The sequence below is a fragment of the Mytilus galloprovincialis genome, chromosome 1 (assembly GCF_965363235.1).
Source record: "Mytilus galloprovincialis chromosome 1, xbMytGall1.hap1.1, whole genome shotgun sequence".
NCBI classification, from domain to species: domain Eukaryota; kingdom Metazoa; phylum Mollusca; class Bivalvia; order Mytilida; family Mytilidae; genus Mytilus; species Mytilus galloprovincialis.
Genome location: NC_134838.1, coordinates 56,444,005 through 56,471,915, shown reverse-complemented (window position 1 = coordinate 56,471,915; position 27,911 = coordinate 56,444,005). Strand labels below are relative to the sequence as shown.

Here is a 27,911-nt window from a genome sequence, read left to right as displayed (position 1 = left end):
ATATCAAGATCGAGGCAAAATGCCTGGTTTTGGCCCCCTTTTGGCCATTAATTCCCAGACTGTTTGTCCCATAAACCTTAAAATAAATCCAAACCTTCTTCTTATTGTTGTTAACATTGTGATATATTTTCAGACGGATTGAAATACTTATACACAACTTATTGTCCTGAAACTAGATAAATGCTCGTGTTGGCCCCTGCGTGCCCCTCATTCCTAAACGTTTGGGACCATAACCCCCAAAAACTATCCCAATCTTCCTTTTATGGTTATAAACATTGTATAAAAATTTCATTGAGCTCAGTTTACCTATACTAAAGTTATTATCCGGAAAACCATCCGTCTTCGGACGACGCTGACGCCGCCGCCGCCGACATGATACAAATATACGACAAAAAAAAATTCATTTTTCGGTCGTATAAAATTTAGTAGAAAAATGTTTTTTATAGTTATAATTCTGTAAATATAGACAATGCAATTCTCCATAGGAATCCTTTTACAGTTAAAACTATGCCACTTTACTATGAAGTTTGGTGAACAAATATATCATAGAATGGAAAGTGATTTATTTATTCAGTCATAGAATGGAAAGTGTATAAATGCACTACATTTTTTTTTTCAAAGGTGGAAACATAAGGCTGAATGTGCAGCCTATTTTAAAATTTATATGGCCTGAACTTCTAAGGGTATAAACTTATACATAAATTCTGTACTTATATCCTCCATGCCACACTTTGGATCTTCCTGATTAACTACTATATATGTGTATTTATACTGGTTATATTTCAAAGTTGTGTCTCTACTAGATGAAGCATAGAGAGCATATCTTTAATTTTACTCAGGAACCAGAGCATTTAAACAAAACAAGTCTATGAATATTGTGTATTTCCTAAAATGAGGTACATGTGATTTGTGAAACAGCTGTATTTACAAAAGTGCAACCTACAAGTGAGGTTTCTATCATATTAGTATTCTGATACATCTTTCATAGCGATCATTTTTATATTTATCTATTTCAAGATATGAGATAATTTTAGTATTTATTTCTTAATAAACATGTTTTATATGTATATATAATATATAGAATCATATTCAAAACAGTGTGGCTGTGGACATTGATTGACGACCTAAATTATCCCATTGACTGGGACTGATTAGGTGAACGTATCTCTGTATAGACCACTGATCACTACTTACTTATAATAGAATTTAAACCGTGGGGTCATCAAAGTTTCTTAACGTCTTTAATAATAAAATAATTCGATAAATTAATCAGAAATAACCTTTATATTTTGATTTATATTATTGATGTAAATCAAAACATCGTGTTATTCCTGATTATTTTTTTCGAATAACTTTGTTTGTGTGTTCAGAACCTTTGGTGACCCCACAGTTTAAAAGTCATTAAAAAGTACATAATGAGCAGTGGTCGTTACAGACAAACATTCACACAATCTGTCCCAGTCAATGGGATAATTTAGATCGTCAATCAATATCCACAGCCACACTGTTTTGAATATGATTCTATATAGCCATGACAGCCGTGTTTGTTGAATGACTTGGAAAACACAGGCTTTATACTAGATACCCTGTGGATCACTTACATGAAGTTTTGCTGAAATTGGTTTAATCTTCTGAGGAGACCCTTAAAAAAAGTTTATGACAACGCCTAACAACAACATTGGACACCAAGTGATGGCTAGCCTGACCATTTATAGCATCACATGAGCAAAAAACAAAGAGCTGAAAGCTCTGAGGAAAATGATGTCATTATCTCTAATATAAGAATATTTTGATCCTTGGATTTTCACATAATTTACCTACTGAATCTAAGAAGACTTCTCAGTTCATTGTAGGTAGTAGGCCTACTGACAAATGAATAGATATAAACTGTTTTCAATTTCTATGGCATTTTTATTTATTTGTCAAGATATAAAAAATTCTGTTTAGCATTAAATTTATATTAAGATCCATTTTGTAACATCTTGTGATCAATTTTATTTGGCAATCGCCAATGGCAGTCAGCAGGGTTAAAGAACATCAGTTGTTCGACCTGTTAGTCAAATGCGTTGTTTAAATATACTTTTTCACTTTTTTGGTCTTTTGGAAAATGTTGTTTGTGCTGTTTTTAGACCGTTCTACAACGAAATTTGTTTTACATGCACACGTATAAAAATCGCGGTTTTTATCCAACGCAATCATAGGTTTGAACGTAGTTTTCAATTTAGACTCGTTTATATTTTTTCGTTTGGGCTTGTATCATATTTTCCCTCCGGTTTATATGATCCGTTCATCCTATATTGACTCTTAAAATTCAAGAGTCTATCTAAAAATGAGGGTACTTTTTTTATGGCCTTCCAAATACCGTTTCGATCCCTAACATCACTGAAGAGACATTTATTGTCGAAATCCGGATATGAATGAATGAATGAATCTTTATTGCAGAAGCATAGACATGCTATGGCAAAATTAACAACATATATTACATAATATAAAACATGAATAGACAGCAGAGAACAATAGTATAATACAATGACATGACATATAAAGTTATGAGACTATATTTGATCGTATATTCCATGCAGCTTTTACATAATTACATAATTTAATCGTAAGAGACTTACTAGAAGCTTGTAGTATAATTAATAGTTTTCGATCAGTAGGCCAAGAACAATAATACTTTGGTAAAAATTGGGTTCGTACAGATCTATAAGATATGGTGTACTAAATAAATATTGACACCGTATGTTTGTGGCACATCATCGTGGTCACAAGTTAAATTTGTTTTCTTCTGTTTAGTATTAAATTTGTATTAAGATCCATTTTGTTACATCTTGTGATCAATTTTATTTGGCAATCGCCAATGGCAGTCAGCAGGGTTAAAGAACACCAGTTGTTCGACCTGTTAGTCAAATGCGTTGTTAAAATATACCTTTTCACTTTTTTGGTCCTTTGGAAAATGTTGTTTGTGCTGTTTTTAGACCGTTCTACAACGAAATTTGTTTTACATGCACACGTATAAAAATTGCGGTTTTTATCCAACGCAATCATAGATTTGAACGTAGTTTTCAATTTAGACTCGTATATATATATATATATATATATATATATATATATACAACTCGTCTAAACATCAACCCAACAATGTTAGATCTGTAAATTTGCTTTCGCAAATTTTTGGTTTTTCCCTCGCCGGGATTCGAACCCATGCTACTGTGATATCGTGACACCAAATCGCCTGCACTGCAGCCGTCCCGCTAGACCACACGACCACCTGGGCTCTCAAAAAAGAGCTTTCGCTGGCCGTGTGTTACCTTTCCTCGTCAGTTTTAATCTAGCGGCGTACTACAGTACATGATATATGAGGCATGAAGATGTTATTGTTACAGATCAGCTAAATTATCTATAGTAAAGGATCCTACAAATTAATGTAATATACAGTCACAGAAAATAATTATATTTATAAGTACGTCTGAGTCAGTGACAACTCTACAACAGATGTATCATCGGATCGCCATCAATGATGTATATATATAAACTTTTGAAAATAATTGTATTAACCATGTATCTCTATCACTCGGAGATCCAGTGGGTATATATATTTGTATGGTTTGTCACTTGTTTAGACTTTTTTGTATATATATATATGAAATTCCAATGGGGACTAACTGTGCACCACTTATTGCAAGGAAAAAATTCGTAAATATAACTCAACATTCAGACATCTTATACGTTCAGGTATTTCACATCCAATCTTTTATGGTAATATTCTTTACAAAGCACAAAAATGTCATTATTCACCTCAAAGTATAGTTACGATACTGTTGTCAGGTCATTAAATATTGCATATTTTGGCTTTAAAATTGATTCACTTATAGGGTCTTTGCATCGGAACTAAACACATTTATTATTTTAAAAACAGTTATTGGCATGACACGGGTTATGTTCTTCTCATATATTTTATGATAGTATGATACTAAACACCTAACGGGAGGGATTGTGCCTGACATTCATATGATGAAGACAATCTTTCAATCAGTTTAATTGAGGTCTGGAGCTGGCATGTCAGTTAACTGCTAGTAGTCTGTTGTTATTTATGTATTATTGTCATTTTATTTATTTTCTTTTGTTCCATCTTTTGACTTCGGACTCGGACTTCTCTTGAACTGGATTTTAATGTGCGTATTGTTATGCGTTTACTTTTCTACATTGGCTAGATGTATAGGGGAAGGGTTGAGATCTCATAAACATTTTTAACCCCGCCGCAATTTTGCGCCTGTCCCAAGTCAGGAGCCTCTGGCCTTTGTTAGTCTTGTATGATTTTTTATTTTAGTTTCTTGTGTATAATTCGGAGTTTAGTACGACGTCCATTATCACTGTACTAGTATACAAATTTTTAGGGGCCAGCCGAAGGACACCTACGGGTGCTGGAATTCTCGCTACATTGAAGACCCATTTGTGGCTTTCGGCTGTTGTCTGCTCTATGGTCGGTTTGTTGTCGCTTTGACACATTCCCCATTTCCTTTCTCAATTTCTTATATATATACAACTCGTCTAAAGATCAACTCAACAATGGTTTTTTTTTTATATATATACATGTATATATATACACGAGTCTAAATTGAAAACTACGTTCAAACCTATGATTGCGTTGGATAAAAACCGCAATTTTTATACGTGTGCATGTAAAACAAATTTCGTTGTAGATAAACTCATCATAGATACCAGGACTAAATTTAGTATATGTAGAAGGGTCTAAAAACAACACAAACAACATTTTCCAAAAGAACAAAAAAGTGAAAAAGTATATTTAAACAAAACGCATTTGACTAACAGGTCGAACAACTGATGTTCTTTAACCCTGCTGACTGCCATTGGCGATTGCCAAATAAAATTGATCACAAGATGTAACAAAATGGATCTTAATATAAATTTAATACTAAACAGAAAAAAAAAAAAATATATATATATAGAATTATCTTGCTTATTTTTTTCAGGATCTCGGTGCAGTTTGGAAACAGACAATGATATTTCTAGTTACATGTGACCAGCATAAGAAAGTGTTTCACTAGATTGAGCTCTCTGTCTAAGTGTACGTACACTTTAAAGGTTCTTTGCACTGAGTTCAGTTAATTGATATGCGTATACCTTCTGTGTGAATTTTTAAGATGTAAAAACAGACTATCAATATCTACATGTCTATGATGTGAAATCTCAGGTAAAATGATTGAAACATTTTGCATTATCTTACCTCCTATACATTTCTAGGAATATGATTGGTTAAAAGCGACCTCGTGGAGACCGTGTATATTCAATATTAGGTAAGTAGGGAGGCGGGGCTTAATTCAAAACACGGTTAGTAGTGAATTTGGCACTGTTGGATTATTTATAGTGTTGTCAAATTGTACACATTTTCCTAACCGGTTACTCGGATAATCGTTCGACCGATTAACCGGTTAACCGGTAGTTTAAGTTGGTGTTTGAAAGCCTTATCAATAGAACCCTACACATAGATAAGATGTGGTATGAGTGTCAATTTGACAACCTTTTATCCAAGTCATAAAGTTACGCTTATGGAATTGAAGTTTGTACTTTGGCATTATAAGGCTTGTCTGTGAGGATTTCTGGCGAAGTTTGACTTTTAATAATCGAATACACCGTATCAGCTATGGCGTTTGTACCAACTTCAGATTGAAAAATAAAAAAAAAATTCTTGATCTCGTAGAATTGAATATGTCTGAAACCGATTATTCTTTCCTTTTCTCTTGTTGTCTCCGAAAATAATGTGGAGTGTTTCAATTTGAAATGATTAATTATTAAAAAGAAGATGTGGTATGATTGTCAATGAGACAATTCTCCACAAGAGACCAACATGACACAGATATGAACAACTATATGCATTTCACAATTTTTGAGTTTGCATTTCGTTTAAAGTAAGACTAAGCCTTGCACTAAGGATGTTGCACATTCAGATGTAGGTTTACACAATATTAGATCAAAAACGAAATAATAAAGTAATTAGTAAAATCTAATCGCATTACTGATTTAAAGTTACTGTTAAACAAGAATGTGTCCTCAGTACACGAATGCCCCACTCGCACTATCATTTTCTATGTTCATTGGACCGTGAAATTGGAGTAAAATCTCTAATTTTGCATTAAAATTAGAAAGATCATATCACAGGGAACATGTGTACCAAGTTTGAAGTCGATTGGACTTCAACTTCATCAAAAACTACCTTGACCAAAAACTTTAACCTGAGGCGGGACAGACGGACGGACGGACGAACGAACGGACGAACGGACGCACAGACCACAAAACATAATGCCCCTCTACTATCGTAGGTGGGGCATAAAAACATGTATACTAATTATGTTTCTTTAAGAACCCGCCCCGAGCCTTAATTAATTTTATGTTTTTAGGATTAACAATACCAATCAATATACTGCACAATTGACCTATCACGACGAATATTTTTTTAAATAAAACATAACTTTTTATTGATTTCTAAACAAATTGATATTAAATCTATCAAAATTAAAAAAAGTCCGGTTAACGGGTTAGCGTTTTTAGTACCGGTATTCGATATTCGGTCGTTCGACCGGTTAACCGGTTAACCATTGACCACACTAACATTTATTTAAAAGTATTGAAAGTTTGGTTTAATATTGTTATATTAAGGTTGTTGATAATAAATAGTTATTGTTTGCAATATTTTTTTTTAGTGCAGACCAATTAAAGAAGTTTCTTAAAATTGAACACTTGAACACTTTAATATAGAAATAAGAAGATGTGTTATGATAGCAAATGAGACAACTCTAGTCTTAATTTAACAAATAAAAATAGTCGGTAAGATAAATTCGTTACATAGTGTGTTAGCGACCTAATATGATATATACGGGGTCAGAAAATTCCATATATGGTTCGAGCTTCGCTCTCACCTCATATGGAATTTACTGACCCCGTATATATGGGGTTCGAGCTTCGCTCTCATCTCATATGGAATTTACTGACCCCGTATATATCATATTCGCTCTCATTCAATGTGGAATGTGTAAAAGAGATAGTAACATGACAAAAGAGCAGAAAGCAGTCGAAGGCCACCAATGGGTCTTCAACAAAGCGTGAAAATCCCTTGCCCGGAGGCGGACTTCAAATGGCCCCTAAACAAAATGTGTACTAGGTCAAACTCCAAAACATAAAACTGAACTTAAATTAAAAACATACAAGACTAACAAAAACCAAAGACTCCTGACTTGATCTCAAGGTTATCATACCAAGAGAAACACACAATATGCAGTCAAAAGTCATAGTCTGGTAAAAAAAACACAAAGCGAATTTGAGGAAAGGATCATCGTGTTACACAAAACTAACAAATATATCTATATATCTAATATAGATATAAGAAGATGTGGTATGATTGCCAATCAGACAATTCTCCATTTAATTCAAACATGATATACAAGTTGTACATTGAGGGCACAAGTCAAGCTCACATGAAGTTTATCATGCCACAAGACTCACCATCTTATGACAATACATCTGCATGCTACATATTCAGAAGCAAGGTTAATTGAAAATTATCTTTTGAGATCAATGTAATATACCAAGGAACACACTGTATCATGACGACACACCCAATGTGCATAGGTAAAGAGTCAAAAAGTAATAGTCTGGTCAAGAGTTCAATGTCAACCAGATGTACCGCAGGGCGCAGCTTTATACGACCGCAGAGGTCGAACCCTGAAGAGTTGGGGCAAGTATGGACACAACATTTAAGCTTGATACAGCTCTGAATTTGGATTGTGATTAAATAGTTGACACAACATAGGTTTCTGACACAGAATGAATGTGGTATAAGAACTTAAACTTAAAAACTTAAAAAAATTAAATTGGACATTTACCTATTATGGTCCAATATCCAAAATCTAAATACATGGTTATATTCAGCATATCATAAAACCCCAAGAATTCAATTTTTGATGAAATCAAATAATGTTCAATTTTAGACCCTTTAGACTTCAATTAGGACCAATTTGATAACCGGGCCCAAATATTTAAAATCTAAATACATGGTTAGATTCAGCACATTGAAGAACGCCATAAATTCAATTTTTGTTGAAATCAAACAAAGTTTAATTTTTGACCCTTTGGACCTTAATGTAGACCAATTTGAAAACAGGACAATACTGTGCAATTGAATATTTCTTGCTATAGCGCAAAACTGTACAATTGAAAATTTCTTGCTATTGCGCAATATTGTGCAATTAGATATTTCTTGCTATTGCGCAATACTGTGTAATTGAAGATTTCTTGCTATTGCACAATACTGTGCAATTGAAGATTTCTTGCTATTGCGCAATACTTTGCAATTGAAAATTTCTTGCTATTGCACAATACTGTGCAATTGAAGATTTCTTGCTATTGCGGAATACTGTGCAATTGAAAATTTCTTGCTATTGCACAATACTTAATATAATAATTTTCGACCCTGATTTGGACCAACTTGAAAACTTGGCCCAGAATCAAAAATCTAAGTACATGTTTAGATTCATACAATAATTTTGGACCTTGATTTGGACCAACTTAAAAACTGGGCCAATAATCAAAAATCTAAGTACATGTTAAGATTCAGCATATCAAAGAACCCCAAGAATTAATTTTTTGTTAAAATCAAGTTAAGTCAGGAGCCTCTGGCCTTTGTTAGTCTTGTATTATTTTAATTTTAGTTTCTTGTGTACAATTTGGAAATTAGTATGGCGTTCATTATCACTGGACTAGTATATATTTGTTTAGGGGCCAGCTGAAGGACGCCTCCGGGTGCGGGAATTTCTCGCTACATTGAAGACCCGTTGGTGACCCTCTGCTGTTGTTTTTTATTTGGTCGGGTTGTTGTCTCTTTGACACATTCCCCATTTCCATTCTCAATTTGAAGTTTAATTTTGGACCCTTTGGACCTTAATGTAGACCAATTTGAAAACAGGACCTGTTTTGGGCCCCTAATTCCTAAACTGTTGGGACTAAAATTCCCAAAATCAATCCAAACCTTCCTTCAGTGGTCATAGACCTTATGTTAAAATTTCATAGATTTCTGTTTACTTATACTAAAGTTATTGTGCGAAAACCAAGAAAAATGCTTATTTGGGCTCTTTTTGGCCCCTAATTCCTAAACTGTTGGGACCAAAACACCCAAAATCAATCCCAACCTTCCTTTTATGGTCATAAACCTGGATGCATATTGAACGCAAAAAATGCAGCTGTAATGTAAATACGGTAATTAATATAATAATAGCCTCATCTTTTGTAAGGTAGCAACAATTACTTTTCGGGGGAGTGGTCTAGGATAAAAAAAAAATTGTCCTGAATTTCAGTTGTATTCTTTGTCCTGTCTCTATTCCCATGAGCAGCCTCTTTTTTAAACTCAAAACTCCTGTCCTGCTTCTGCCTTTTTTCAAATTTCATTGGAGCCACGCCAATAAAAAGCAATTGTTAGCTACCTAAGGACCTAGCTAGACCTATTTCTTAGGTAATATTGTGACAGCAACACCCTCCCTTCAAAAATTCTAATTATATCTGCTGTCAAACAAAAATGTTGCAAATCAGTGTCGCCTCCTTATGCATGTAATTATTTTTATATAATGAGAACTTTAACTACAGATTGTTACGTAATGCTAACTGGAAGAAAACTAAGTCCATATATAAGTAACATAAACTGTAATCACAGAGATATGTCTCATCTTTTTGTAATTTTGATTTTACAAATGTTAAAATAAAAATAGCAATACTTTAACATCTTACACAAGTTATACAAATATTCAAAGTCAATGAAACATGACTGACTTACATGGCTAAACAATTTCCTCGTAAATGGGATGTGCCAATGCTAAAACAACTGTGTACCAAATACCATTGACTTATTATAAGTCGTTCCCAAACCTAAATACAACCAATAACTTGTAAACTATATGTCAAAGTTTCAAATTCAATGAACCATAAGAGGGGGTGGGGCTATACAATCTCCATGGAAATAAAACATGCGAATGCCAATAAATTTCTATACCAAATATCATTGACATTACATTAGCAGTTCATCTTAAACTGATCTAATCACAAACTAATACATGTAAATTAAGATAAGTTTCAAAGTCATTAGACGATGACTGAAGGGCTAGGGTGAGGCCAAATATTCTCCATGGAAATAATATGTGCCAGTGCTTATACAACTGAATACTAGTACTAATTAACATTGGCTTACCACTAACTGTTCCCCTTGAACTGACCTAATCACAAACTAATACATGATATCTGAAAAAAATTTCAAAGCCAATTGACCATAACTAAGGGGGTGGAGCCAAATTATCTCCATGAAAATGAGATATGCCAATATGCTTATACAACTGCATACCAAATATCATTGACTTACCACTTGTGGTTACCCATAAACTGACCTAATCACAAACTAATTCATGTAAAATAAGCAAACATTTCGAAGTCAATATACCATGACTGAGGGGGCAGGGCCAAATAATCTCCATGGCAATGAGATGCGCCTAATACATTGTTGACGCTGACGTCGCCGCCACCGGAAACAGCATACCTATGTCTCCCTTTTTGACTCTGTCAAAGCGAGACAATACGGAAAAACTGGAAATAAATTTCTACAAAATTTCTGCAATTTTAAAAACTCTGACCAAAGGGTGAATGTAATGTTAACTGGCAGAAAACTAAGTCCATTCATAAGTAAAACAAGAATGTGTCCATAGTACACGGATGCCCCACTCGCACTATCATTTTCCATGTTCAATGGACCGTGAAATTGGATAAAAAATATAAGTAGGCATTAAAATTAGAAAGATTATATCACAGGGAACATGTGTACTAAGTTTCAAGTTGATTGGACTTCAACTTCATCAAAAACTACCTTGACCAAAAACTTTAACCTGAAACATGCACTTTCATTTTCTATGTTCAGTGGACCGTGAAATTGGGGTCAAAATGGTAATTTGGCTTTAAAATTAGAAAGATCATATCATAAGGAACATATGTACTAAGTTTCAAGTTGATTGGACTTCAACTTCATCAAAAACTACCTTGACCAAAAACTTTAACCTGAAGCGGGACAGACGGACGAACGAACAGACGGACGAACAAATGGACAGACGGACGGACGCACAGACCAGAAAACATATAATGCCCCTCTACTATCGTAGGTGGGGCATAATAAGGCAAAAAAGGGTATTTGTTTTTACAAAATTTACTTCTAAGTTTATGATCATAAACAAGCTTCTGTCCAAGTTTGGCAGAAATCCAGGAAAGTTTAAGAAATTTATCAAAATTTTAAAAACTTTAACCATGCACAGAGTGAATGTAATGTTAACTGGCAGAAAACTAAGTTCATTCATAAGTAAAATAAGGCAAAAAAGGGTATTTGTTTTTACAAGTTTACTTCTGGATACTATCTTATGATCATAAACAAGCTTCTGTCCAAGTTTAGTAGAAATCCAGGAAAGTTTAAGAAATTTATCAAAATTTTAAAAACTTTAACCACAGAGTGAATGTAATGTTAACTGGCAGAAAACTAAGTCCATTTATAAGTCAAATACGGATAAACAGGATTTAAAAAAAAAAATATTTCTGGATACTATCTTATAATCACCAACAGGCTTCTGTCCAAGTTTGGTAGAAATACAAGATAGTTTAAGAAAGTTATTGAAATTTCAAAAACTTGAACCATGCACCACCACAACCGAAATGTAGGAATCTTTTTGCTATGTCTTGGTTTTTTCACAAAAGTCGAAGGCTCGACAGTAATAACAAAATATTGGTTATTTCTAAGTATGCAGTAACAACAATCTGTATTTTAAGTAAACAAACAAACAGATTGTTGTGCTAAAATTATAAAACAACCCATCAGCTTTATTTACACAACTTTTTGCTAAGACAGACGATTAAACATGTCTGTTTACATTGTAAGTTTTATAAACAATTATAAAACAATACAGATCGTGTAACAATCAATGGTAACTAAAGCCACTTATATATAACAGCAAAAATAATTAGATACTAGAAAACACCCGCGAAATCGCGGGCATATACAGCTTGTGAACTATTGTAGGATGATTTTTTTGTCAAAGATATTATGTATGGAGAATTTCATAAAAAATATGAAAAGCTCTCTCCCTTTTTCCAAAGGAAGATATTTGTTTCCTTTCTGTTAAATTCAATTATTTCGTGTTTCTGGCCTCAGACCACGATTATTCTTCTCCTTAGCTACAATGCTTCTTTTGGTAAAAGTCAAATCAAATTATAAATCTGCACCGTTTCAAACATGAAATAAATGTAACTGCTTATATATAGACCATTATTAATGTAATAAAATATGCTTCTAGGACAATCCATCAGTGCTTTTTTCTTTTGAGAGCCTTATTAACATGCCAATGGTAGAATATGAATCTTGTAAAAATGACTAAGACCGACTAAGGCTAATTTGAGGGGTGGTCGGAGGGGTCCTGATCCCGAAATCCCGGGCTTAAAACAATGAAATCCCGAGATGCAGAATTTAAAGAAATTCAGTCATTTCCCGAAATCCCGAAATCGAAAAATATATTCCCGGATTACGTAAGGACCAATCCCAAAATCAGGAGCTTAAAAACACCCGATCCGGACGCCCCTAAAAAGGTCCTGCCTTCCTCTAATCTCTACCTTACTTTCATTTTTGCCAAATCACTATTTTCCCTTTCAACAATAAATTTGTATGCCCCATTCATGGACATTATGTTTTCTAGTCTGTGTATCCGTGTGTTCGTTCGTTCGGTTGTCCGTCCGTCAGTCTGTCCCGCTTCAGGTTAAAGTTTTTGGTCGAGGTAGTTTTAGATGAAGTTGAGCATGTTTTACTTATGTATGCAAGTATTAAGACCCCTTAAATAGTAAACATTTCAAAGAAAAACAGTAGACAGATAAGGGACTTTCTATACTAGCATAGAAAGTCCCTGACAGAATACAGAGAGTCTCTATATATTAAAGTAGTATAATCGTAGTTTACATGTAGATAAACGCGAAAAATAATTGTCCTCTCTAACATGTCTAAGGAGGTATAATAGTTGTGAATCTTGCGATCTAAACACCATGATATGGAGAACGCTCTGAATGGCTTATTTATTTTTCATTTTTGTTATCTATCATACGATTGGTTGTAATTGTGTCACATGTTTTACTTATTTTAATATATATGCAACTGGTATGACCCCTTAAATAGTAAACATTTCAAAGAAAACAGTAGACAGAAAACAAAAACCCAAAAAATAATTTACATATTAATGGACGGACATGCAATTATGTCAGCTTTTGTTTTGATGGAGGAAAAAATGTAGAGAACATTGCATACATTGCCAGCATATCATGCATCAATATTCATGTAAAAATGTATCTTTTAATGTGTTTTTCTACACTAATTACTATATTCTATGTTTCGTTTATTTAAATGTTTTAATTTTCAACAGAACAGAACATCGTTCTCACAGATGTGTACAAATCAACTGTCTGCAGCTGTAACTATTTGTAAACAAAATACATTGCATACAAATTGCATATTCATGAAAAGACAAGCCATTGTGTCAGCTTTGTTTTGATGGAGAAAAATTGTAAACATTTTGATGTACGTAGGGAACAAAAAGACGGACAGTGGGGGTATAACTGTATTCAAAATTTTAGATTTTCAAAAAATCAATTTAGGTTCTATTATTACTTTTTGCTACTTAAAGGTCAATAAAAGCTAAAATCATAAAAATCGAACTTGACCTTCATTAAGTCACAAGAAGCAACATATTCAAATTTTGAAAAGATTTCATTAAATCATATTATTTTTTACGTTATTGCACGGACAGTAAATATGCAGCCACTCTGTACATCACCAACAGACATTTTCCCTTTAAAATGTTATGAAAAGGCAGTTTTGAAGGTCTTTTCTTCAATTCGTCATTTTCACTGTTTTTTTTCTAAATTTTGATCGATCGAGTTATTAATTTGTCTGTTACATTTATCAATACATTGAAGAATATCAACTCAAGCAATAATGGGTGAATTATAATCAACTTATAACAAACATTTTATGATTGAAGAAATGTTAATTTATTGTATATTTTAAGATATTTAAAACAAACACGAAAATTAGTAAACAAAAACAGTCATGTTTCTGATTATTTTGATGGAAAAGGAAATAGATAAATTTTATTATATCTCAGTATGTTTTTTCTTTATAAAGAATAACAATGTACAATACTGATGTCATTGACTATTCTGCTTGGTTCCTATGTATGCTTGGAAATGTCAAACTCTGATATTGTAAACAGTATAATCTGTTTGTGTTGATTGTAATTTCACATACAATAAGCAATTATAAAAGAGAAAGAAAATCTTCGTGCGCATTTTTAAAGAACTAAAATATAGTACAATGTACCTTCTTTATAACATGGGGTTGGTCGTCGTACTCTAAAACTGAATTTGCGTTTGGTGTTCATTAGCCAGAATTTGTTATAAGCACGGAAAGTTCAACACAAGTATTTCTAGTCTTGATTGCAATTAATGAAATATTTACAAATACAACACGAATTAAAAAAAAAGAATTATAGTTCATCATGTGCACATAAAGTTATGTGACATTTTTATTTCTTTCAGATGATATATAAACACTTTTAAAAAATTACTTACTGTGGATTCATCATTATTCGTTGGATACCAATTTTCATTGAATTCGTTGATATAGGTGAACCATGAAATTAAATGTTCAACCAATGACAAATGTTCTAAAGGCTTGTATAAAGACTTCGTCAAAACCATGAAATTAAATTTCCACGGATATGCAAGTTTTCCTTCATCACCGAAAATTAGTGCCAATGAAAATAAATGATTCCACAGTATTTAGTATTTAACACTTAATGAATGTGTTGTTCAGTATAATAAAACACCTAATGACTGGTTGTGCGGGTAATAGCAAGTTTGTTGTCCCTTTGCATACCAACTATTGCTCTCGGCTTTGCCTCAAGAAATAGCTGGTATCTCAGGGACAACAAACTTGCTATTACCCTCACACATAATCAATAGGTGTATATTATTATACCTTAGTAAGATTTTCTATATAGAAAATAATGAAATAGTTGTGCTATTTCCTTCCACAGACAATTTGCCAGTTTATAGTTTCAAAGACTATTACCCCTGTGAAGTTTTATTGTCATTTTTCCTGTACTTTTTCATACTTATTTTTCATTCGTCAATAATGACGTCTATCTTAATTAACAGTACTTTAGCTAGTCTAGTAGTTTTTATATGCACAGGAATTTTTACACAAGTTTTCCTAGCCTTGATTACAAAAAAATACCAGATGCTCCGCAGGGCGCAGCTTTATACGACCGCAGAGGTTGAACCCTGAACGGTTGGGGCAAGTATGGACACAACATTCAAGCTGGATTCAGTTCTAAATTTGAATTGTGATTAAATAGTTGACACAGCATAGGTTTCTGACACAGAACGAATGTGGTCTAATGAACTTAAAATATTTTTTTTTGCCTTTGAGCAATTCACTATGCTGTTGAATATTAATCCTCTCAAAAAAAATGTTTGAAGAAATTTTCTTTTTATTTATGAAATCTGAAATGAGAAAAATTTACCCCCCCCCCCCCATTTTTTTCACATCCCCCTTTCCCTTTTTCTAAAACTGATCTCAATTCAAATTTCTAATGGAGTTTGCAACAATAACTACTCATTTAAATACATCATAAAATATTAAAATGTAAAATAAAGTGCTTGTTATCACTGAATGGTAAAGATTGTTTTAATTTATCAGTTGGTAGTAAAAGTGAATATACATTGTATATTGTATAAAACAATGATTTAAGTTGATTCAACTACTATTCTGGACAAAGAAAGATAACTCCAATCAATTGAAAATTTCTTGCTATTGCGCAATACTGTGCAATTGAAAATATTTGCTATTGCACAATACTGTGCAATTGAAGATTTCTTGCTATTGCGCAATACTGTGCAATTGAAAATTTCTTGCTATTGCACAATACTTAATATAATAATTTTGGATCCTGATTTGAACCAACCTGAAAACTGGGCCCTTAATCAAAAAATCTAAGTACATGTTTAGATTCAGCATATCAAAAAAGCCCAAGAATTCAATTTTTGTCAAAATCAAACTTAGTTTAATTTTGGACCCTTTGGACTTTAATGTAGACCAATTTGAAAACGGGACCAAAAATTAAGAATCTACATACACAGTTAGATTTAGCATATCAAAGAACCCCAATTATTCAATTTTTGATGAAATCAAACAAAGTTTAATTTTGGACACCGATTTGGGGTAACTTGAAAACTGGGCCAATAATCAAAAATCTAAGTACATTTTTCGATTCAGCATATCAAAGAACCCCAAGGATTCATTTTTTGTTAAAATCAAACTAAGTTTAACTTTGGACCCTTTGGGCCTTAATGTAGACCAATTTGAAAACGGGACCAAAAATTAAGAATCTACATACACAGTTAGATTCGGCATATCAAAGAACCCCAATTATTCAATTTTTAATGAAATTAATCAAAGTTCAATTTTGGACCTTTTTGGCCCCTTATTCCTAAAATGTTGGGACCAAAACTCCCAAAATTAATCCCAACCTTCCTTTTGTGGTAATAAACCTTGTGTGAAAATTTCATAGATTTCTATTCATTTTTACTAAAGTTAGAGTGCGAAAACTAAAAGTATTCGGATGACGACGACGCAGACGACGACGCCAACGTGATACCAATATACGACCAAAAAATTTTCAATTTTTGCGGACGTATAAAAATACTTACAAATACAACATGGACTATAAAAAAAACTTATTGTCATATTGTGCATATTGTGACATCTTCTATTTACTTTCAGATGATGTTTGTAGACTTTTTGGAAAGTTGGTTTCTTCTGTATAATAAAACACTTACTGACTGGTTTTGAGGGTAAAAGCAAGTTTGTTGTCCCTTTGATACTAACTATTGATTGCCCTGAGTAGCCTCGAGCAATAGTTGGTATCTCAGAGACAACAAACTTGCTTTTACCCTCATAACCAGTCAATAGGGTATACTGCCAATATGAGCATTGTTGCCCTGACAGTTATTTCCAAAATCTTTAGGATTTTAGGATAAGACAATAATCTTCAATATCAATATAAAAAAGTATACCTGTTTAGCCATTAGAAACAATTCAAAAACTGTCTGCAATGCAACTTTGGTAAACTCTAATACTTGCTTATCAATCTGAAAATAAATTAATAAAATAACAGTCAGTAATCCATTCTCGTGATGCTTTTATTAAATGATCAAATTATAAAAAATCTCATAGAATATTAATCAATAATACAAAATTCTGTATTACTGTTGCTTGCAATGAGGCACTGAGTACACTTTGGGAGGAAAATAAACTCATCATAGATACCAGGACTAAATTACGTATATACGCCAGGAAGCATCCATGGTACTTAAGTATACAAGAAAAATATTTTTTGTGTCCAGATTGAAAGAAACAATAGAAATTAAACTTAAAGAGTTGTAAAGAATTAATGAGACATAAATATTCTCCCCATTCAACATCACATGTTTCTTTTTTTTTAATGTGTAAGATCATATACTAAATCAAATATATATTGGACGATGTCCGTGGTCTTTCGGAACACAGGATGTTATTCGGAATACATCTTTCTTTCTATGGCCACCTTTCAAATACATGTGCAATAGCTTATTACAGTTCTTCTATAAAAGCATGCAAAACAAAACATTGATAAACTTGCTTGTTTTGTTTGCTTGGTTGTTTGCAAACAATAGGTAGGCGGAGTTTCTGTCTGTTTTGATATAGACCAGGATTTGATTGGACAATAGGAATTGACATGAAATGAATTTAATGTTTATTGTCCAATTGTATTCAAGTAAATAGTAAACAGACTGAAATAGACTACATACATGTTGTTTACAAACATCCAAACAAATAAAGCAAGCAAGTTAATCAATTGTTTGTTTTGCCTGCTTTAATAGAAGAACTGTAAGTGACCTGTTGAATAATCATTAGCATCTTAAAGTTGCTATAGAGATATGAGGGGGGATAGGACCTTTATCGGGACTCTGTGGTCGGGTGTTTGTAAGCTCGGGATTTCGGGATTGACTTTTTCGGGATCTGGGAATTCTTTTTTTCGAATTTCAGGACCTCGGAATTACGTGTTTTTAAGGTAGCACGATACCGAATGACGTTACGCCACGAGTTATCGTTCCTGACGTTATCGGATAACGTTCACACATACAAACCAATGCAGCAGGCTCTGCATTCACAAAGTGATTAAATAAGTAACAATCCTTTTGTTTTTGGCAACTATGTGACATTTTTAACGGTAATCCCTAGATGCAGAGTCCTGAGAGTTTTGATGCAATACGTAATGGTTATTTGACATAGATTCATCATTGCTTTATCGTTTTCCGGTAATTCTTCTGCTCATTGTAAATAAAGGCAACAGTAGTATACCGCTGTTCAAAACTCATAAATCCATGGACAAAAAACAAAATCGGGATAACAAACTAAAACCGAGGGAAACGTATTAAATATAAGAGGAGAACAACGACATAACACTAAAATGTAACACACATAGACAAAATCCCACGAGAATAACAAATATAACATATATATATGTAAACCTTAACAAATGTATTACTATACTTTTTAAATATTCTGTTTCTTTGATATTTAAACATCTGCACAATTTATTTATATATGTTCTTATCCATAATAGTAGACTGAATTTTATCACTTTATTTTTATTCTTGGTTTATTTTTGGATTTCCGTATTTCATGTTTTTAAGCCGGGATTTCCGGATCAGGACCCCTCCTATGCCCCCCCCCCCAGATATGTTACATATGATGCGAAATTTATTATGACATGACACAAGCTACTTTAATAAACATTTGAATTGCACGCAATTACAAGCTGCTAATATTTACCTTACATATATGCGCAGTTATTTTAACTAGAGTCAAATGTTGAAACCAGCTGTGTTTAGATATGAGATAAGATTTCATGTAAACAATGCGATTTATATTCGAAACGAGATTTGTTAATACTAAAATCTATAAAAGAAGTATTACTAGCATCAGGGGCGGGTACAGGTAAGAGCGTAATGGGCATACGCCCCTCTTTAAATAAAGAAAAAAAAAGTATCGTAATCTGCTAGTATTGTATTGAATATGTCAATTTATCATATTTATTAATTAAACACATACTCTGATTTCTTTTTATACTGATTCCACCATCCGATGGGTGACATGGACAACTTTTTAAAACACCAAAATGGTAAGTAAATCTATACATGAAATGGTTGTTTTGTGTGACACTTCCACAATGGTCATTCTACATCTACCCAAGGGTTACTCACTATACATATGATACCGGGTATGTTCCAACAAACAGGGTTGCATTTTAAGCTAAATTGTCTGAAATAGGGTTATGTTTTTTGCCTTGCATTGGAAGGGGTCAGATTTGACTATCTAGAACGGGGTATTATAAATACAATCTTACACTATTGTTTCAGATAAGGGTGAATGTTCGGTAGCATTAAAACGTTTAAACCCGCTTCAGTTGCTTGCACCTGTCCTAAGTCAGGAATCTGATGTTCAGTAGTTGTCGTTTGTTGATGTGAATCATAATTGTTTCTCGTTTTTCATATAGATTAGCCCGTTTGTTTACCTGTTGGAATGGTTTTACACTAGTAATTTTTGGGGCCCTTTATAGTTTTCTGTTCGGTATGAGCCAAGGTTCCGTGTTGTATACTTTGATAATCATTATAACGGTTTACTTTTATAAATTATGACTTGGATGGAGAGTTGTCTTATTGGCACTCATACAGTACTTGCAACCTTAGGCGTTACTATTTCAGCGATCAATCAGCCGTCATCGATCAGTCAAGTTCGCGTCAAACTCACGTCAGCAATCCGTCAGACTTATAGTAAAAGTAATAGACTGATCGGACTGATCGGACATATTATTCAGTACCGATCGACCTTGATGACGGATTGAACTTCAATAAGTCACATGATAAACTAATACAAATTACGGAATCTTAGTTTCGTTTAATTTAATTAAAATGGCAACTCGTGAAAATCGAACGTTCAATGATACATTTTGTTTATTAATTATTTAGCAAAGTTTTATGAATTGAAATGAAAAGAAATGTACAGAAAAAAATTAAATTAAAATATCATCATTAAAAAATGGTATTTTTTCGTTTTATTAAGGTTATATATTTTCAAACCCGGCGAGTTCTAAAACGGTGTCTACATCGCGATTTTGATTTTATTATTTTCCAAACATACTCGGGAAAAACAAAATGAAAGGATCAGTTATTGAAAAATGTAGTCTATTTTTTTTTATTTTTTAAATTTTTGTATCATAAAATTCTTTCAAAAAAACTTATCATAATCACGGACTTTCTATATTCCTGTCACAATCGACGCCTTTAAAATAACAAATTACAAAAATAAATGCTGTTCTTTTAACAAGAAATATGAATAATTTTAAACAAATAAAATAGTATCATTTTTAATAAAAAGAAGAATAATTTTGGTTATTTTAAACAATGCGAATAAAATTTTAGTATGATTTCTGACATTTTTTTAAATTTAATGAAAAAATACTATTCTTAACTATAAAAAGTACAAAATTACAATGGGGGTCACATAATTTTCAGTAAAATAAAAAAAATATTTGCATTTTAGGCAACGCATACAAAAAATTTAATATCTTTTTCCTTAAAGTAAGCATATTTTATGAAGAACAGCCAATCATGAAATGTACAAAAAGTACTGAAATCATATGACGGTTAATAATTTGTATCAAAATAAATCAATAACTGCATTCTTATTCAACAAAAATAAAAGTTTAAGTAGTTTAAGTCTCATTATATCTCAATTCTAATTAGAAGACTTGTCTCAGGATGGTAAAAATTACTAATTTCAAATAAAATAGTATCATTTTTAATAAAAAGAAGAATAATTTTGTTTATTTTAAACAATGCGAATAAAATTTTAGTATGATTTCTCTGACATTTTTTTAATTTTATGAAAAAAAACTATTCTAAACTATAAAAAGTTCAAAATGCCAATGGCGGCCAATAATTTTGAGTAAAATGAAGAAATATTTGCATTTCAGGCAACGCGTACAAAAATTTAATATCTTTTTCCTTAAAGTAAGCATATTTTATGAAGAACAGCCAATCATGAAATGTACAAAAAGTACTGAAATCATATGACGATTAATAATTTGTATCAAAATAAATCAATAACTGCATTCTTATTCGACAAAAATAAAAGTTTAAGTAGTTTAATTTTCATTATATCTTCATTCTGATTGGAAGAAATGTCTCAAGATGGTAAAAATAACTAATTTCAAATAAAATAGTATCATTTTTAATAAAAAGAAGAATAATTTTGGTTATTTTAAACAATGCGAATAAAATATTAGTATGATTTCTCAAACATTTTTTTAATTTTATGTAAAAAAACTATTCTAAACTATAAAAAGTACAAAATTCCAATGGCGGTCAATAATTTTCAGTAAAATGAAGAAATATTTGCATTTTAGGCAACACGTACAAAATTTTTTATATCTTTTTCCTTAGAGTAAGCATATTTTATGAAGAACAGCCAATCATGAAATGTACAAAAAGTACTGAAATCATATCACGGTTAATAATTTGTATCAAAATAAATCAATAACTGCATTCTTATTCCACAAAAATAAAAGTTTAAGTATTTTAATTCTCATTACATCTCAATTCTAATAAGCAGACTTGTCTCTGGATGGTAAAAATAACTGATTTCAAATAAAATAGTATCATTTTTGATAAAAAGAAGATTAATTTTGGTACTGCTAAACAATGCAAACAAAATTTTAATAACATTTCTTTGATATTCTTTTAATTTCATGAAAAAAAAACCTATTCGAAACTATAAAAAATCAAATGGCTGTCAATAATAACCATGTTCGTAGGAAGAAGTTTATGTTAACAGAGTCATATAATACAATTATGTATTATATGTCTCTGATGTTAACAATATTTAATACAAAACTATTAATCAACACAAACAATTTAACGCTCTAAACGTCTTATTCTGTTATACTATTTTCACTTTTTTATTGCAACTAATTTTTTACAAATTAACGTGTAAATTAAGGTGTCTTCGTAGAGGTCCGCGTTCATCGATTGTAAACTCTGTCGAGTTCGGTTTACATAAGAATTTTAAATATATACGTATCCGTCCGATCCGTGCATAAATTTTATTTACTGATTGATCGGTGACAGTTGTCAGGGTAACTCTCACATAGATTATTTGACTTATGTGACGGATCCTATGGGTCACCTATCACTCATCGATCAGTCAAAGATTCGTCACCGATCATTCACCGATCAGCCAAGTTCACGTCAAACAGTAACGCATAAGGTTGCAAGTACTGTACCACATCTATTTATATCTACTAAATTGAAAACAACGATCAAACCTATGATTGCGTTGGATAAAAACCCACACACGCCATTTTTTATACGTGTGCATGCAAAACGAATTTCTTGGTAAAGGGATCTAAATATAGTACAAACAACATTTTCCAATAAACAATTAAAAATAGTGAAAAGGTTTATTTTAACAAAACAGGTATATATACATATATGCATATATAAAAAAGTTCAGAAAAAGCTAATGTTAAAGATTTATTTTTCTTTTTTCATGCCCATTTCATATAACCTTTTAACTGAATTTACAACTTTTTCCAAAGATTTGATATCCACATTTTAATCAATATACATAATTTGAATGATCAGAAAGCAGACTATTTTTCACCAATTTGTATCTGTTATAATACTTAATAATTTGATGCTAAATTGTTAAAATCCAGGAACTTCTGACCTTTCCCATAGACCCTTTACCAGGGCAACCAGAATAACGCCTCCCGTTCATAAAATCCTGGCCTAGGACTATTGAAATGTAGCGTAACGCCTTAGACCCTAGAATTTGGAATTTCTCGTTGTTTGTCTACTGCTGTTAAGATCCATCCAATCATTCTAATTAAGAAATAATTGATACAAGCTATACTTTATTGTAGTTTTAACATGGGTAGGCATTATATTCGTGATTATTTTTGCCTGAGCGACAGTTCATAAATATGACCTTTAATATTAAGGTGATGGGTATTCGGTGGTAATTTCAGGTTTGAACATGTTAGTTTTTTTGTGATTTTCAATTTTGTTTGTTTATTTATAAGTACAAAATGTAAGCTCTTTTGTCTAGGCTATCAATAGTTTTCTTAATGATTTGGTTTCATGAAGGCCTTTTTTCATGACCCACTATTTAAAATATAAGAAAACATCAAAATAACTAGAGGCTCTTTAGTGTGGCTCACCTTGGTCTATGTGAATATTAAACAAAGGAAGCAAATGTATTCATGACAAAATTGTGTTTTGGTGATGGTGATGGTGATGTGTTTGTACATCTTATTTTACTGAACATTTATTCTTGCTGCTTACAATTATCTCTATCTATAATGAACTTGGCCCAGTAGTTTCAGTGGCAAATGTTAGTAAAAATTTACAAATTTCGGTCATGTTGACTTATTTGTAAATCTTACTTTGCTGAACATTATTGCTGTTTACAGTTTATCTCTATGTATAATAATATTCAAGATAATAACCAAAAACAGCAAAAATTCCCTAAAATTATCAGTTCAGGGGCAGCAACCCAATAACGGGTTGTCGGATTCATCTGAAAATTTCAAGGCAGATAGATCTTGACCTGATAAACAATTTTAACCCATGTCAGATTTGCTCTATTTGCTTTGGTTTTTGAATTATAAGCCAAACCAGATGCTCCGCAGGACGCAGCTTTATACGACCGCAGAGGTTGAACCCTGAACGGTTGGGGCAAGTATGGACACAACATTCAAGCTGGATTCAGCTCTAATTTGGATTGTGATTAAATAGTTGACACAGCATAGGTTTCTGACACAGAATGAATGTGGTCTAATGAACTTAAAATTTTGTTTTGCCTTTGAGCAATTCACTATGCTGTTGAATATTAATCCCCTCAAAAAAATGTTTGAAGAAATTTTCTTTTTATTTATGAAATCTGAAATGAAAAAAATTGAACCCCCCCCAATATTTTTTAACATCCCCCTTTCCCTTATTCCAAAACTGATCTCAATTCAAATTTCTAATGGAGTTTGCAACAATAACTACTCATTTAAATACATATAAAAATGTAAAAAAAGTGCTTGTTATCACTGAATGGTAAAGATTGTTTTAATTTATCAGTTGGTAGTAAAAGTGAAGATACATTGTATATTGTATAAAACAATGATTTAAGTTGATTCAACTACTATTCTGGACAAAGAAAGATAACTCCAATTGAAAATTTCTTGCTATTGCACAATATTGTGCAAATAAGATATTTCTTGCTATTGCGCAATACTGTGCATTGAAAATATTTGCTTTTGCATACGGTGCAATTGAAGATTTTTTGCTATTGCGCAAAACTGTGTAATTGAAAATTTCTTGCTATTGCACAATACTGTGCAATTGAAGATTTCTTGCTATTGCACAATACTTAATATAATAATTTTGGATCCTGATTTGGACCAACTTGAAAACTAGGCCCTTAATCAAAAATCTAAGTACACGTTTAGATTCAGCATATCAAAGAAGCCCAAGAATTCAATTTTTGTTAAAATCAAACTTAGTTTAATTTTGGACCCTTTGGACTTTAATGTAGACCAATTTGAAAACGGGACCAAAAATTAAGAATCTACATACACAGTTAGATTCGGCATATCAAAGAACCCCAATTATTCAATTTTTGATGAAATCAAACAAAGTTTAATATTGGACCCCGATTTGGACCAACTTGAAAACTGGGCGAATAATCAAAAATCAATATACATTTTTAGATTCAGCATATCAAATAACCCCAAGGATTCATTTTTTGTTAAAATCAAACTAAGTTTAATTTTGGACCCTTTGGACCTTAATGTAGACCAATTTGAAAACGGGACCAAAAATTAAGAATCGATATACACAGTTAGATTCGGCATATCAAGGAACTCCAATTATATAATTTTTGATGAAATCAAACAAAGTTTAATTTTGGACCCTTTGGGCCCCTTATTCCTAAACTGTCGGGACCAAAACTTCCAAAATCAATCCCAACCTTCCTTTTATGGTCATAAACCTTGTGTTTAAATTCCATAGATTTCTATTCACTTATACTAAAGTTATGGTGCGATAACCAAGAAAAATGCTTATTTGGGCCCCTTTTTGGCCCCTTATTCCTAAACTGTTCAGACCTCAACTCCCAAAATCCATCTCAGCCTTCCTTTTGTGGTCATAAACCTTGTGTTAAAATTTCCTTGATTTCTATTTACTTATACTAAAGTTATTTTACAAAAACCAAAAATAATGCTTATTTGGGCCCTTTTTTGGCCCCTTATTCCTAAACTGTTGAAACCAAAACTCCCAAAATCAATCCCAACCTTTCTTTTGTGGTCATAAACCTTGTGTCAAAATTTCATAGATTTCTATATACTAAAACTAAAGTTATAGTGCTAAAACCAAGAAAATGCTTATTTGGGCGCTTTTTGGCCCCTAATTCCTAAAATGTTGGGACCAAAACTTCCAAAATCGATCCCAATCTTCCTTTCGTCGTCAAAAACCTTGTGTTAAAATTTCGTAGATTTCTTTTCACTTTTACTAAAGTTACAGTGTGAAAACTAAAAGTATTTTGGGACGACGACGACGCCAACGTGATACCAATATAAGACCAAAAAATTTTCAATTTTTGCGGTCGTACAAAAACTGCATTTTACCCCTATGATCTTTGTTTAGCCATGGCGGCCATCTTGGTTGGATGGCCGGGTCACGGGACACGTTTTTTAAACTTAATACCACAAAGATGATTGAGGCCAAGTTTGGATTAATTTGGAGAAGATTTTTGTAAAAGATAACTAAATTGTTCAAAATTGACTATAACGGGCAATAACTCCTAAAGGGGTCAACTGACCATTTCGATCATGTTGACTTATTTGTAAATCTTACTTTGCTGAACATTATTGCTGTTTACAGTTGATCTCTATCTATAATAATATTCAGGATAATAACCAAAAACAGTAAAATTTCCTTAAAATTACCAGTTCAGGGGCAGCAACCCAACAACTGGTTATCCAATTCATCTGAAAATTTATGGGCAGATAGATCATTACCTGATAAAAAATTTTCCCCCATGTCAGATTTGCACTAAATGTTTTGGTTTTTGAGTTATAAGCCAGAAACTGCATTTTACCCCTATGTTCTTTTTTTTAGCCATGGCGGACATCTTGGTTGGTTGGCCGGGTCAACGGACACATTTTTAAAACTAGATACCCCAATGATGATTGTGGCCACGTTTGGTTTAATTTGGCCCAGTAGTTTCAGAGGAGAAGATTTTTGTAAAAGTTAACGACGACGGACGACAGACGACGGACGACAGACGACGGACACAAAGTGATGGGAAAAGCTCACATGGCGCTTCGGGCCAGGTGAGCTAAAAAGAGAAAATCAGAAAATATCTTTAAAGCGAGTTAAAGGTTTTAAAAAGTTTTTGTTTTTAACAAAAGAGCGTTTGTCATCTAAAACTTTTAGAGCACAAAGCACACAACTTAAAATTGCCAATGCTTACTACCCTAAGCATCACAAAAACCTTGCAGAGCAGGTGTAAGGATTTTAATAGTGATCAATATTAAGCCATTGTTCAAATAACCATGAACATATCTCAAATTCAATAAAAACATATATTTTACAGGTTTGAGTATTGCATTTCTTAAACACAAATCATCATTAATTGATTAAATTTCTTCATATTTGCATTTGAACTTTAGCCTAAAAACTAACTCTTATCTGAATAAAAAAACCAACTGCACCTTTTGAATGGAACATCCAGTGGCTGACATGCATGTTGTCTTTCGGGAGAGAGGAGAAAAAAAATCCTTTAACAATGATTCCTTTAACAAGAATATTTCACCCCATATTGATCATCAGTTGCATTAAGTAAACAATCAATGTCAGTTTATAATTCTTATACAACAAAACTAATATAAAACAATACATTTTTATTTAAAAACAATTATCTAGTATTTAATGCCAAACAAGCATTTGGGTTTATGATTGCATTTCTTTTTTTAAAGAAAGCAACTGGTCAAGTATTAAATTACTTGAATACTTTGATTGAATGAAGATATACACATGTTACCTTATAGTTGATTGTGTTTCTTGCATTCAAAAGCATTTTGGACAACTTTTCAGGATTTAATACCTTTCATCTATGAAAATGGTGTTGAAATAATTATATTTGAATTGCTATGTTAAATATTCTAAATTGTTACATTGAACATTTACTGGTCACAAGCACTTGTCTCAGAAAAATAAATCACATCTCTATACCTGAAAGGGAGGTTAATGTACACAAGATTTTTTTCTGAGACAAATTCGTTCGTGGATGATGAATAAATAACAGGGAATTCAACCTAACCGTAATACAAAAGTGTACCTATAATATTGTAGTGATACAAATTAGTAAACTCTGGTTTGTTGTTATATATTATAATAATATTTGTATATAGGTATAACAGTTACATTTTTACATAATTTCTATCCATTTGTTTATCATTGTATTGTACTATTCTTTTAATAGTGCAGAGCAAGCGCATGGTGGACACTTTTCTGTAATAATTTGATTTTTCTAATAGATTAGATTTGAGCAGGCATTTATATTTCCCAGGAAAACATTCTCGAGATCTGTTTCCACAATTTTTCTGCATGCATAGATA

The 27,911-nt window shown here is 32.3% G+C and overlaps 1 protein-coding gene across 2 annotated transcripts in view; it reads right to left on the bottom strand.

Moving 5' to 3' along the window:
• The window catches only part of LOC143079298 (uncharacterized protein C12orf56-like), a 153,943-nt gene that overhangs the window by 15,889 nt on the left and 110,143 nt on the right, over nucleotides 1-27,911 (bottom strand). For both annotated transcript variants that reach the window (XM_076254560.1, XM_076254569.1), the window contains exon 10: nucleotides 17,212-17,286. In XM_076254560.1, the coding sequence (XP_076110675.1) occupies nucleotides 17,212-17,286 (75 nt within the window). The remainder of the gene's footprint in view (nucleotides 1-17,211; nucleotides 17,287-27,911) is intronic.